The sequence below is a fragment of the Oncorhynchus mykiss genome, chromosome 15 (assembly GCF_013265735.2).
Source record: "Oncorhynchus mykiss isolate Arlee chromosome 15, USDA_OmykA_1.1, whole genome shotgun sequence".
Classification (NCBI taxonomy): Eukaryota; Metazoa; Chordata; class Actinopteri; order Salmoniformes; family Salmonidae; genus Oncorhynchus; species Oncorhynchus mykiss.
The window spans coordinates 75,215,790-75,229,507 of NC_048579.1; the positions used below are offsets into that span (position 1 = coordinate 75,215,790).

The 13,718-nt window shown below is 42.4% G+C and overlaps 1 protein-coding gene across 1 annotated transcript; it reads left to right on the forward strand.

Annotated features, from left to right (window-relative positions):
• The first annotated feature begins 8,334 nt into the window (after positions 1-8,334).
• Positions 8,335-13,076, forward strand: LOC118938933 (interferon gamma 1-like). The gene is made up of 4 exons (XM_036945593.1): positions 8,335-8,598; positions 9,868-9,927; positions 10,203-10,406; positions 12,684-13,076. Exons 1-4 carry the CDS (start codon positions 8,470-8,472, stop codon positions 12,834-12,836), a joined length of 546 nt encoding a protein of 181 aa, XP_036801488.1. The 5' UTR covers positions 8,335-8,469; the 3' UTR covers positions 12,837-13,076.
• The last annotated feature ends 642 nt before the right edge of the window (positions 13,077-13,718 follow it).

Genomic DNA, 13,718 nt, shown 5'->3' on the forward strand with positions numbered 1-13,718 from the left:
ATGCACATGTCATCCATACTGGTAAACACATTCTGCACTCTAATGCACATGTCATCCATACTGGTAAACACATTCTGCACTCTAATGCACATGTCATCCATACTGGTAAACACATTCTGCACTCTAATGCACATGTCGTCCATACTGGTAAACACATTCTGCACTCTGATGCACATGTCGTCCATACTGGTAAACACATTCTGCACTCTAATGCACATGGCATCCATACTGGTAAACACATTCTGCACTCTAATGCACATGTCATCCATACTGGTAAACACATTCTGCACTCTAATGCACATGTCGTCCATACCGGTAAACACATTCTGCACTCTAATGCACATGTCATCCATACCGGTAAACACATTCTGCACTCTAATGCACATGTCGTCCATACTGGTAAACACATTCTGCACTCTAATGCACATGTCGTCCATACTGGTAAACACATTCTGCACTCTAATGCACATGTCATCCATACCGGTAAACACATTCTGCACTCTAATGCACATGTCATCCATACTGGTAAACACATTCTGCACTCTAATGCACATGTCGTCCATACTGGTAAACACATTCTGCACTCTAATGCACATGTCGTCCATACTGGTAAACACATTCTGCACTCTAATGCACATGTCGTCCATACTGGTAAACACATTCTGCACTCTAATGCACATGTCGTCCATACTGGTAAACACATTCTGCACTCTAATGCACATGTCGTCCATACTGGTAAACACATTCTGCACTCTAATGCACATGTCATCCATACTGGTAAACACATTCTGCACTGTAATGCACATGTCATCCATACTGGTAAACACATTCTGCACTCTAATGCACATGTCATCCATAGTGGTAAACACATTCTGCACTCTAATGCACATGTCATCCATACTGGTAAACACATTCTGCACTCCAATGCACATGTCATCCATACTGGTAAACACATTCTGCACTCTAATGCCCATGTCATCCATACTGGTAAACACATTCTGCACTCTAATGCACATGTCATCCATACTGGTAAACACATTCTGCACTCTAATGCCCATGTCATCCATACTGGTAAACACATTCTGCACTCCAATGCACATGTCATCCATACTGGTAAACACATTCTGCACTCTAATGCCCATGTCATCCATACTGGTAAACACATTCTGCACTCTAATGCACATGTCATCCATACTGGTAAACACATTCTGCACTCTAATGCCCATGTCATCCATACTGGTAAACACAAGTGGCAACAATCAAATACAAATAGAGAACATATGTCCTTGATTGAACACAACCACTCAAAATGGATTTAACCTGTTTCAAATGATGCGACACAACCAATATAAACCAGTTCAGAGAGCAAACAGGTTGTTGAAGGTGGGAAGGAGAAAGTCTGAGAATGGATACTGTAGTACAGTGCATTGTAGGCTGTATACTGTACAGTGGATGAATTGTATGGCCCTGAACATTGTGCTTTCCATTTATTAACAGTACTGACTTGCTCAATAGATTTTGACTGGTTGCAGGTTCATATCAACAAAGAACAAGAATGACAGTATCACAGAGACAAAGGACAAGTGTGTGAGATGCAGGGTACAGTACTGTAAAAATAGGGGTACAAGGAGGAGGAAGAACAGAAAACTAAATTGCAAAGTATTTTCTGATCCATTTTGAGCTACTATGATAGAACACGTTTTCGTTCATCAAAGGACAATGACGGAAAAATATGAATATTTATTTTTGATTAAAAATGTACTTCTCCCTGAGAATTGTATGTTTTGAACAATGTGTTTTCTATTTTTCGGTGTATAGTTTACTGACTGCTTGAGAGTGAATATAATTTTGATCACTTTGTTTATGATTTGAGAGCAGTGTTTGATTTTGAACACAGGTAAAACTGTTTTTGAGGCGTTATGTTTCATTTTGCGAGAGGAGTCAGAGGTTATGTAAATAGTGCTTGAAGATGAGGTTTTGTGTTTAATGTTTTCAGGAAATGGAGCAAGGTTTCAGAAATTGTGTTTTAGCAATTGAGAAAAACTGTAAGTGGGAAACAAACATATGATTGAGTCAAAGTAAAGAAATGAGTGTATGTGAGAGATATGTTTACTGTTCATTTTTATTGTTCATTTCTCTTTTGTTTATTATCTTCTTCACTAGCTTTGGAAATGTTAACATATGTTTATCATGCTACTAAAGCCCCTTGAATTGAAATGGAATTGTGTGAGAGAGAGAGAGAGAGAGAGAGAGAGAGACAGAGAGAGAGAGAGAGAGAGACAGAGAGAGAGAGAGAGACAGAGAGAGAGAGAGAGAGAGAGAGACAGAGAGAGAGAGAGAGAGAGAGAGAGAGAGAGAGAGAGACAGAGAGAGAGAGAGAGAGAGAGAGACAGAGAGAGAGAGAGAGAGACAGAGAGAGTGACAGAGAGAGTGAGAGAGAGTGAGAGAGTGAGAGAGTGAGTGAGTGAGTAAGTGAGTGAGTAAATGTGTGCTTGTGTGTCGTTTTTTAACAGTCCATTGTTGTCTGAATGCCGTCTTCCAAGAGTGGACACTCCACTGGTCAGGTCAAGATGATGACGTCTCTCTAAATGTATGTTGTGACTTCTGTTTAGACCAACGATGCTGTTGTCCAGAGGAAGGCTGTGAACGAGTTCAAAGAGGTCTACCAGAGAGCTTCCCAGCTGGGGTCCATTCTCCATCAGAGAGCCAAGAAGGTCACACAGAGCTGAGACCAGACAGAACCACCAACTGACTGACTGAAGACAGAGGAGACTACAGACTGTAATACATTAGGAAGACAGAGGAGACTACAGACTGTAATACATTAGGAAGACAGAGGAGACTACAGACTGTAATACATTAGGAAGACAGAGGAGACTACAGACTGTAATACATTAGGAAGACAGAGACTACAGACTGTAATGCATTAGGAAGACAGAGGAGACTACAGACTGTAATGCATTAGGAAGACAGAGGAGACTACAGACTGTAATGCATTAGGAAGACAGAGGAGACTACAGACTGTAATACATTAGGAAGACAGAGGAGACTACAGACTGTAATACATTAGGAAGACAGAGGAGACTACAGACTGTAATGCATTAGGAAGACAGAGGAGACTACAGACTGTAATACATTAGGAAGACAGAGGAGACTACAGACTGTAATACATTAGGAAGACAGAGGAGACTACAGACTGTAATACATTAGGAAGACAGAGGAGACTACAGACTGTAATACATTAGGAAGACAGAGGAGACTACAGACTGTAATGCATTAGGAAGACAGAGGAGACTACAGACTGTAATACATTAGGAAGACAGAGGAGACTACAGACTGTAATACATTAGGAAGACAGAGGAGACTACAGACTGTAATACATTAGGAAGACAGAGGAGACTACAGACTGTAATACATTAGGAAGACAGAGACTACAGACTGTAATACATTAGGAAGACAGAGGAGACTACAGACTGTAATACATTAGGAAGACAGAGGAGACTACAGACTGTAATACATTAGGAAGACAGAGGAGACTACAGACTGTAATACATTAGGAAGACAGAGGAGACTACAGACTGTAATACATTAGGAAGACAGAGGAGACTACAGACTGTAATACATTAGGAAGACAGAGGAGACTACAGACTGTAATACATTAGGAAGACAGAGGAGACTACAGACTGTAATACATTAGGAAGACAGAGGAGACTACAGACTGTAATGCATTAGGAAGACAGAGGAGACTACAGACTGTAATGCATTAGGAAGACAGAGGAGACTACAGACTGTAATGCATTAGGAAGGTGTGATGTCATTTCACTACCGGTATCCACTTCAAGAGCAACACCTGCTGAAATAAAAACTAAACCAAACACCTTTTAAAAGGGATCGGGTAGAAGTAAATGAATCCATATAATTTCATATATTACCTGAAATGGGCGTGTTTTCATGAATTGAATGATATAATCTTGTAGTGCAGTCAAAAACAGGAGAAGTGGATACCTGAAGAAAGGTGTAAACAGTCACTTTCCCAACGTAAACTTAACAACTGTCTCACAGCTTCCTCACCTACTGGTCACCAGGCTTGTTCACGGTGCTATTTATTTAACTTAAACATTATTTAACATATTTATTTTAAGTGTAAGTGCAATGTAATTATGTGATGTAATTATTTATAGTAGTGAATATTTATCAACTTTGTATGAAGGGAATTTCCGTTGGTCCTTATAACAGTGGTGATGTAGTACTATGTGATTTGACATCATAGTTCACAATTAATGGATCAAATGTTCTGTATTTATGTCCTGGGAATAAATTCTCCTGAGAATATATCCTGTTACATGTCTTGGTTCTGGCATTTTAAAATGTGTTTTATTTTTACCCAGTTTCCAATTAGGATTCTATGTTATTGAAGTGCTGTTATTTCTAAGTAGACCTACAGTTGTTCTTAGAGTAAGGGATATTTGAGTATTGGGTTAATTTCGTCATTTTATTTCCCTGATGTAAATTGAATTGTGCTCAGTCACATCATTTCCCGAATGAGGTTCCGGAACTGTAAAGATGTGAGATCATTCATTCGGTGTTGTCCCGGGGTTCTGGAACTATGACGGTGAGGTCATTCATTCGGTGTTGTCCCGGGGTTCTGGCACTATGACGGTGAGATCATTCATTCGGTGTTGTCCCGGGGTTCTGGAACTATGACGGTGAGATCATTCATTCGGTGTTGTCCCGGGGTTCTGGAATTGTAAAGGTGAGGTCATTCATTCGGTGTTGTCCCGGGGTTCTGGAACTATGACGGTGAGGTCATTCATTCGGTGTTGTCCCGGGGTTCTGGAACTATGACTGTGAGATCATTCATTCGGTGTTGTCCCGGGGTTCTGGAACTATGACGGTGAGGTCATTAATTCGGTGTTGTCCCGGGGTTCTGGAACTATGACGGTGAGATCATTCATTTGTGGTGTCCCAGGGTTCTGGAACTATGACTGTGAGGTCATTCATTTGGTGTTGTCCCGGGGTTCTGGAACTATGACTGTGAGATCATTAATTTGGTGTTGTCCCGGGGTTCTGGAACTATGACTGTGAGATCATTAATTCGGTGTTGTCCCAGGGTTCTGGAACTATGACTGTGAGGTCATTAATTTGGTGTTGTCCCGGGGTTCTGGAACTATGACGGTGAGGTCATTCATTCAGTGTTGTCCCGGGGTTCTGGAACTATGACGGTGAGGTCATTCATTCGGTGTTGTCCCGGGGTTCTGGACCTATGACAGTGAGATCATTCATTCGGTGTTGTCCCGGGGTTCTGGAACTATGACGGTGAGGTCATTCATTCGGTGTTGTCCCGGGGTTCTGGAACTATGACAGTGAGATCATTCATTCAGTGTTGTCCCGGGGTTCTGGAACTATGACAGTGAGATCATTCATTCGGTGTTGTCCCGGGGTTCTGGAACTATGACGGTGAGATCATTCATTCAGTGTTGTCCCGGGGTTCTGGAACTATGACAGTGAGATCATTCATTCGGTGTTGTCCCGGGGTTCTGGAACTATGACGGTGAGATCATTCATTTGGTGTTGTCCCGGGGTTCTGGAACTATGACGGTGAGATCATTCATTCGGTGTTGTCCCGGGGTTCTGGAATTGTAAAGGTGAGGTCATTCATTTGTGGTGTCGCAGGATGAGTGTGTTGTAGGAACCTTTATTTCAGATCCCACCATTCCGTTTTGTCACCTGACGTGTTATGGGGTTACGCGGCCGACCTACGCTGAAACCCCAACCTGTCATCCTTTCTGAGGTGACAGAGTGACACCCTCAACCCTAACCATTTCTCTCTCATGGAAACTGAGAAGCATCTATGCACTAGCAACTAGCAACTAGCGTGAATAAGCAAAAGTGGTTCATGAAAATAAACAATTTTCAATAGATAATTCAATCAAACCACATTCTTTCAACATCAATATTTGTCTGAATGTAATGCCGCTGTCCCCCCTTTGAAAAAGCCTGGGTGTCAATGAAAGATAGCATCAGAATCTATCTGTACTAGCATTAGCAACTAGCATCTAGCATCTAGCAACACAGAAGTCTTCTAAGAAATGCTCTGTGACAGTGTTACTCCTAAGTGACAGCCCAAGCCCCTTCCTGTTTCACACCACATAGTCTCTTCTGAGTGCTGATACAGCATGGGTCTCAAATGACACCCTATTCCCTACATAGTGCACTACCTGGTCAAAAGTAGTGCACTAAATAGGGAATAGGGTGCCATTGTAGGATGCTAGCACACTGACTGGGAGGGAGAGAGAGCGAGAGAGAGAGAGAGAGAGAGAGAGAGAGAGAGCAAGACAGAGCGAGACAGAGTGAGAGAGAGAGAGAGAGAGAGAGCGAGAGAGAGAGAGAGAAACAGATAGAGTTAGAGGGAGAGAGAGAAAGAGAGAGAGAGACAGAGAGAGACAAAGAGAAAGAGAGAGAGAGAAACAGAGAGAGACAGACAGAAAGAGACAGAGAGAGACAGAGAGAGAGAGAGAAAAAGAGAGAGACAGCGAGAGAGAGAGAGAGACATTCTCCACTGCTCTGCTATCTGTGCCTCTGTAATGCCAGCAGACACAATGCTCTTTGGCCTAGATAAATAAATACAAAGAAAAAGTCCATTTCCCCATAAATAAACAATGCAGTGGTAAAATATGAACTATATGTAAACTATAGTTGATGATAATAAAATAGATAGGATATACAGTGCCTTGCAAAAGTATTCGGCCCCCTTGAACTTTGCGACCTTTTGCCACATTTCAGGCTTCAAACATAAAGATATAAAACTGTATTTTTTTGTGAAGAATCAACAACAAGTGGGACACAATCATGAAGTGGAACGACATTTCTTGGATATTTAAAACTTTTTTAACAAATCAAAAACTGAAAAATTGGGCGTGCAAAATTATTCAGCCCCCTTAAGTTAATACTTTGTAGCGCCACCTTTTGCTGCGATTACAGCTGTAAGTCGCTTGGGGTATGTCTCTATCAGTTTTGCACATCGAGAGACTGAAATTGTTTCCCATTCCTCCTACAATGGAATGGTTAGAATGTGTTAGAATGGCCAAGTCAAAGTCCAGACCTGAATCCAATCGAGAATCTGTGGAAAGAACTGAAAACTGCTGTTCACAAATGCTCTCCATCCAACCTCACTGAGCTCGAGCTGTTTTTCAAGGAGGAATGGGAAGAAATGTCAGTCTCTCGATGTGCAAAACTGATAGAGACATACCCCAAGCGACTTACAGCTGTAATCGCAGCAAAAGGTGGCGCTACAAAGTATTAACTTAAGGGGGCTGAATAATTTTGCACGCCCAATTTTTCAGTTTTTGATTTGTTAAAAAAGTTTGAAATATCCAATAAATGTCGTTCCACTAAATGATTGTGTCCCACTTGTTGTTGATTCTTCACAAAAAAATACAGTTTTATATCTTTATGTTTGAAGCCTGAAATGTGGCAAAAGGTCGCAAAGTTCAAGGGGGGCGAATACTTTCGCAAGGCACTGCACTGTTGATCATGTAGTTTACATGTATTGATAATATCTTATGACTTCAACTTTCAACTGTCTATCAAGCTTATTCATTCGCTGACGAAAGAGACATACACTGTATTCCCTACAGAAATGAGGGATATGTCCCAAATGGCACGCCATGGGCCCTGGTCTAAAGTAGTGCACTATATAGGGACTAGGGTGCCATTTGGGAGGCAGACCTACAATGATGAAAGAGAACTACGCCTACAGAGACCAACAGATGGTATATATCAGTTTTGGCAGTATCTAATAAGAGCATGATGGCATTGGTGTTAGTTTCAGTATTACATCAAACCATACATCATTTACTACAAAGCCAGTCAGAGGAAACACCACAGTTTCATTAGTTGATCAGCTAGAACCACTAATCACGACGCGCCCGTCATGGCTCTGGTCAAACTTAGCGTACTACGTAGGGGAATAGTGTGCCGTTTGGGATGCAGACAAGCGTTCATTCTAAGATGACATCAACCCAGACATCCCCCTCCCCACATACCTTCTCCTGATTCTCTTCCTCTACCCCCTCATCATACCCACATCACCAAAGAACTTCCCCAGAGTGTGTCAAAACTACCTGTTTCCTAGGGATTCCAACCCAAGACCCCCTGCTCTGCTGCTGCTAAAAAAAAGGTGTTAATGAGCGGCCGTGTGTTGGTGTTTGATTTAAAGGAAACTTCGCTCAGTCAGAGAACCCACAACCTCACACCTCTATCGTTTCTGCCTCTGCCTCAACTATATAAATACTTGTCTGTCTGAGCTTCAGCATCAGTCAGACAGACACAGAAGAACAAGACTTGGGTCGTCTCAGCTACAAGGCGGTCTCGTTAAGTCAACTCAAGTCAAGGACTTTGACTGAAGTTACCGTACACCGATTGAGGACTATTGAGCTTTGAGGGATCTTCAGTGTGACGTTGAGGGCCATGGATGTGTTATCAAGGGCTGTGATGTGTTTCTGCTTGATGGGCTGGATGACTTTAGGATGGAGTAATGCTGCTCAGTACACATCAATTAACATGAAGAGAAACATAGACAAACTGAAAGTCCACTATGTAAGTATCATACACATTATTAACTGGGGAAACAGGGGTTTCTCCTGACAGACAGACAGACAGACAGACAGACAGACAGACAGACAGACAGACAGACAGACAGAACAGGGAGATCTCCTTCCTAATTGGAGGCCAACAGTAGGACAGAACAGGGAGATCTCCTTCCTAATGGGAGGCCAACAGAAGGACAGAACAGGGAGATCTCCTTCCTAATGGGAGGCCAACAGTAGGACAGAACAGGGAGATCTCCTTCCTAATTGGAGGCCAACAGTAGGACAGAACAGGGAGATCTCCTTCCTAATGGGAGGCCAACAGTAGGACAGAACAGGGAGATCTCCTTCCTAATGGGAGGCCAACAGTAGGACAGAACAGGGAGATCTCCTTCCTAATTGGAGGCCAACAGTAGGACAGAACAGGGAGATCTCCTTCCTAATTGGAGGCCAACAGTAGGACAGAACAGGGAGATCTCCTTCCTAATGGGAGGCCAACAGTAGGACAGAACAGGGAGATCTCCTTCCCAATGGGAGGCCAACAGTAGGACAGAACAGGGAGATCTCCTTCCTAATGGGAGGCCAACAGTAGGACAGAACAGGGAGATCTCCTTCCTAATGGGAGGCCAACAGTAGGACAGAACAGGGAGATCTCCTTCCTAATTGGAGGCCAACAGTAGGACAGAACAGGGAGATCTCCTTCCTAATTGGAGGCCAACAGTAGGACAGAACAGGGAGATCTCCTTCCTAATGGGAGGCCAACAGTAGGACAGAACAGGGAGATCTCCTTCCTAATGGGAGGCCAACAGTAGGACAGAACAGGGAGATCTCCTTCCTAATGGGAGGCCAACAGTAGGACAGAACAGGGAGAACATTGGATGTTGATGAGTTAGAAATAAAATGTTTGACTAAAACCAAGAGGAGTTCCACACTTCCTGCCCAAGCAGGAAAGACTTGTCAGTGAGACTGAAATGAAACTGAAAATGATGACATCATCATAACAGTGCATTTCCAGGTAGGCCCATAGACACCAGACCTGGCTCAAACACTTCCATCTGAGGATGAGCTTTAGCTTGGAGTTTGCACTTTTGGGACTACTCCATTGTTGCCATTGTACGTGACAAACTAAATTATGTATTTTAAGTTATTTGACCTTTTTAGCCCAGGTCTGACAGACACTATACTTGTGATTAGGGGGAGAAGAGTCCACTATATGCAATATACTGCAGCAAGTTGAAGGAGAAAAACAACTGATTGTCATCATGTCTTGTTCTTTCAGAAGATCTCCAAGGACCAGCTGTTCAACGGAAACCCTGTTTTCCCCAAGGACACGTTTGAGGTAACATATCATGTTACACATTGTTATCCCCTTCAGGATAATATCCCCAATGTGAAACTACTGCTTACCCTTGGGCTAGGCTGGAGACAAAACTAACTTTCTCTCTCTCTCTCTCTCTCTCTCCCTCTCTCTCTCTCTCTGTCTCTCTCTCTCTCTGTCTCTCTCTCTCTCTCTCTCTCTGTCTCTCTGTCTCTCTCTCTCTGTCTCTCTCTATCTCTCTCTCTCCCCCTCTCTCCCTCTCTCTCTCTCTCTCTCTCCCTCCTTCTCTCCCTCAGGACAGTGAGCGGAGGGTGTTGATGAGTGTGGTTCTGGACGTGTACCTGAGTATCTTCGGCCAGATGCTGAACCAGACGGGGGACCAGGAAATGATTGAGAGTCTGAAATATGTCAAGGGGAAAATTCAGGATCTCCAGAAACACTATTTCCTGGGGAGGATACCTGAGCTGAGGACACACCTGCAGAACCTGTGGGCCATCGAGGTGAGCTTCCCTCCATGAAGTAGAACACAGATCTGCTATAGTCTACTTTCACATGTTCCATCGATTAATATTTTAGCAGATGAAGTCACATGACATGCACTTATGCATCATTACATTGTGTTTTTATTAACGATACATCCCATAGACGATGCAACATTTAAATTAGCAGCTTTTCTGGCTACCATCATCATTGGCTGTAGTATAGTCTACTGTATAGACACAATCATCATGGCTGTAGTATAGTCTACTGTATAGACACCATCATCATTGGCTGTAGTATAGTCTACTGTATAGACACCATCATCATGGCTGTAGTATAGTCTACTGTATAGACACCATCATCATTGGCTGTAGTATAGTCTACTGTATAGACACCATCATCATTGGCTGTAGTATAGTCTACTGTATAGACACCATCATCATTGGCTGTTGCATAGTCTACTGTATAGACACCATCATCATTGGCTGTAGTATAGTCTACTGTATAGACACCATCATCATTGGCTGTAGTATAGTCTACTGTATAGACACCATCATCATTGGCTGTTGCATAGTCTACTGTATAGACACCATCATCATTGGCTGTAGTATAGTCTACTGTATAGACACCATCATCATTGGCTGTAGTATAGTCTACTGTATAGACACCATCATCATTGGCTGTAGTATAGTCTACTGTATAGACACCATCATCATTGGCTGTAGTATAGTCTACTGTATAGACACCATCATCATTGGCTGTTGCATATTCTACTGTATAGACACCATCATCATTGGCTGTAGTATAGTCTACTGTATAGACACCATCATCATTGGCTGTAGTATAGTCTACTGTATAGACACCATCATCATTGGCTGTTGCATAGTCTACTGTATAGACACCATCATCATTGGCTGTAGTATAGTCTACTGTATAGACACCATCAACATTGGCTGTAGTATAGTCTACTGTATAGACACCATCATCATTGGCTGTAGTATAGTCTACTGTATAGACACCATCATCATTGGCTGTTGCATAGTCTACTGTATAGACACCATCATCATTGGCTGTAGTATAGTCTACTGTATAGACACCATCATCATTGGCTGTAGTATAGTCTACTGTATAGACACCATCATCATTGGCTGTTGCATAGTCTACTGTATAGACACCATCATCATTGGCTGTAGTATAGTCTACTGTATAGACACCATCAACATTGGCTGTAGTATAGTCTACTGTATAGACACCATCATCATTGGCTGTAGTATAGTCTACTGTATAGACACCATCATCATTGGCTGTAGTATAGTCTACTGTATAGACACCATCATCATGACGGTAGTATAGTCTACTGTATAGACACCATCATGGCTGTAGTATAGTCTACTGTATAGACACCATCATCATGGCTGTAGTATAGTCTACTGTATAGACACCATCATCATGGCTGTAGTATAGTCTACTGTATAGACACCATCATCATGACGGTAGTATAGTCTACTGTATAGACACCATCATGGCTGTAGTATAGTCTACTGTATAGACACCATCATCATGGCTGTAGTATAGTCTACTGTATAGACACCATCATCATTGGCTGTAGTATAGTCTACTGTATAGACACCATCATCATTGGCTGTAGTATAGTCTACTGTATAGACACCATCATCATTGGCTGTAGTATAGTCTACTGTATAGACACCATCATCATTGGCTGTAGTATAGTCTACTGTATAGACACCATCATCATGGCTGTAGTATAGTCTACTGTATAGACACCATCATCATGGCGGTAGTATAGTCTACTGTATAGACACCATCATCATGACTGTAGTATAGTCTACTGTATAGACACCATCATCATGGCGGTAGTATAGTCTACTGTATAGACACCATAATCATGACGGTAGTATAGTCTACTGTATAGACACCATCATCATGACGGTAGTATAGTCTACTGTATAGACACCATCGTCATGACTGTAGTTTAGTCTACTGTATAGACACCATAATGGCTGTAGTATAGTCTACTGTATAGACACCATCATCATGGCTGTAGTATAGTCTACTGTATAGACACCATCATCATGGCTGTAGTATAGTCTACTGTACAGACACCATCATCATTACGGTAGTATAGTCTACTGTACAGACACCATCATCATGGCTGTAGTATAGTCTACTGTATAGACACCATCATGGCTGTAGCATAGTCTACTGTATAGACACCATCATCATGACACCTGATGAACTAATTACCTGATAGTTAATGCCTGTATCTTCTGTCTCAGACCAGTGACACCACAGTCCAGGGGAAGGCTCTGTCCGAGTTCATTACCATCTACGAGAAAGCCTCCAAACTGGCCCTTAAGTTCCATCTAAAGAAGGACAACCGCAGGAAGAGACGGCAAGCCCAGAGGCTCAAATCTACACACATCATGTAGATGACCAGACGTGTCTACTGTGAAGGCTAGGTGTAGGGTGAAGTTACACCGGGAAGTTGATCTTGGGTCAGTTTAGCATTTCCCCCTCTAACGGTGAAGGTTAGGATTGGGGGAGGGAGCTGATCCTAGATCTGTACCTAGGGGAACCCACCCCCCAAAAGCCACAGTTGAGATACATATTGAAGTAAAAATGTTCCTTGATACAAAATACCTCAACTGGACATCTATTTATAAAATGTATTTATTTAATCTATGAAATCACGCACAATACTCAATGGTATATTATCATTGATAAGAGTATTTATTTTTCTCGAATCAATACATTTATATTTATTATTAATTATCTTAGAAAATGTTTGTTTTTTAATAAATAGTTATTTATTACTAAATCTGTAAATTCTACGACTGAATAAACAGACACTGAGGAAACAGTTCTGATGACTGATATCTACACACACACACACACACACACACACACCCCCCTATGTGTGGTGCTGTATGGAAATATCACACATTGGCTGACTGACTTTTATAATTGTTCTTGTATTGAAACCAAAACCCTCTCCTGCATGTGGCCCACACAACGGCCGTGGCCCACACAACGGCCGGGGCCCACACAACGGCCGTGGCCCAAATGGGCGGCCCATAGCGTCCTGGTCAAAGGAAGTGCACTATATAGGGGCTAGGCTGCCATTTGGGATGCCCACAAGATAACACCACAACATCCGTCTTCAGAAACAGGAATAAACCAAACACACTAACCTAAACACCCCACTAACCTAACCTAAACACACTAACCTAACCTAAACACCCCACTAACCTAACCTAAACGCCCCACTAACCTAACCTAAACGCCCCACTAACCTAACCGCCACACTAACC

Coding starts and splice junctions, on each gene's coding strand:
- LOC118938933 (XM_036945593.1), top strand. CDS start 8,470: ATGGATGTGTTATCAAGGGCTGTGATGTGTTTCTGCTTGATGGGCTGG. Junction 8,599..9,867: donor ACAAACTGAAAGTCCACTAT/GTAAGTATCATA, acceptor TTGTTCTTTCAG/AAGATCTCCAAGGACCAGCT. Junction 9,928..10,202: donor TCCCCAAGGACACGTTTGAG/GTAACATATCAT, acceptor TCTCTCCCTCAG/GACAGTGAGCGGAGGGTGTT.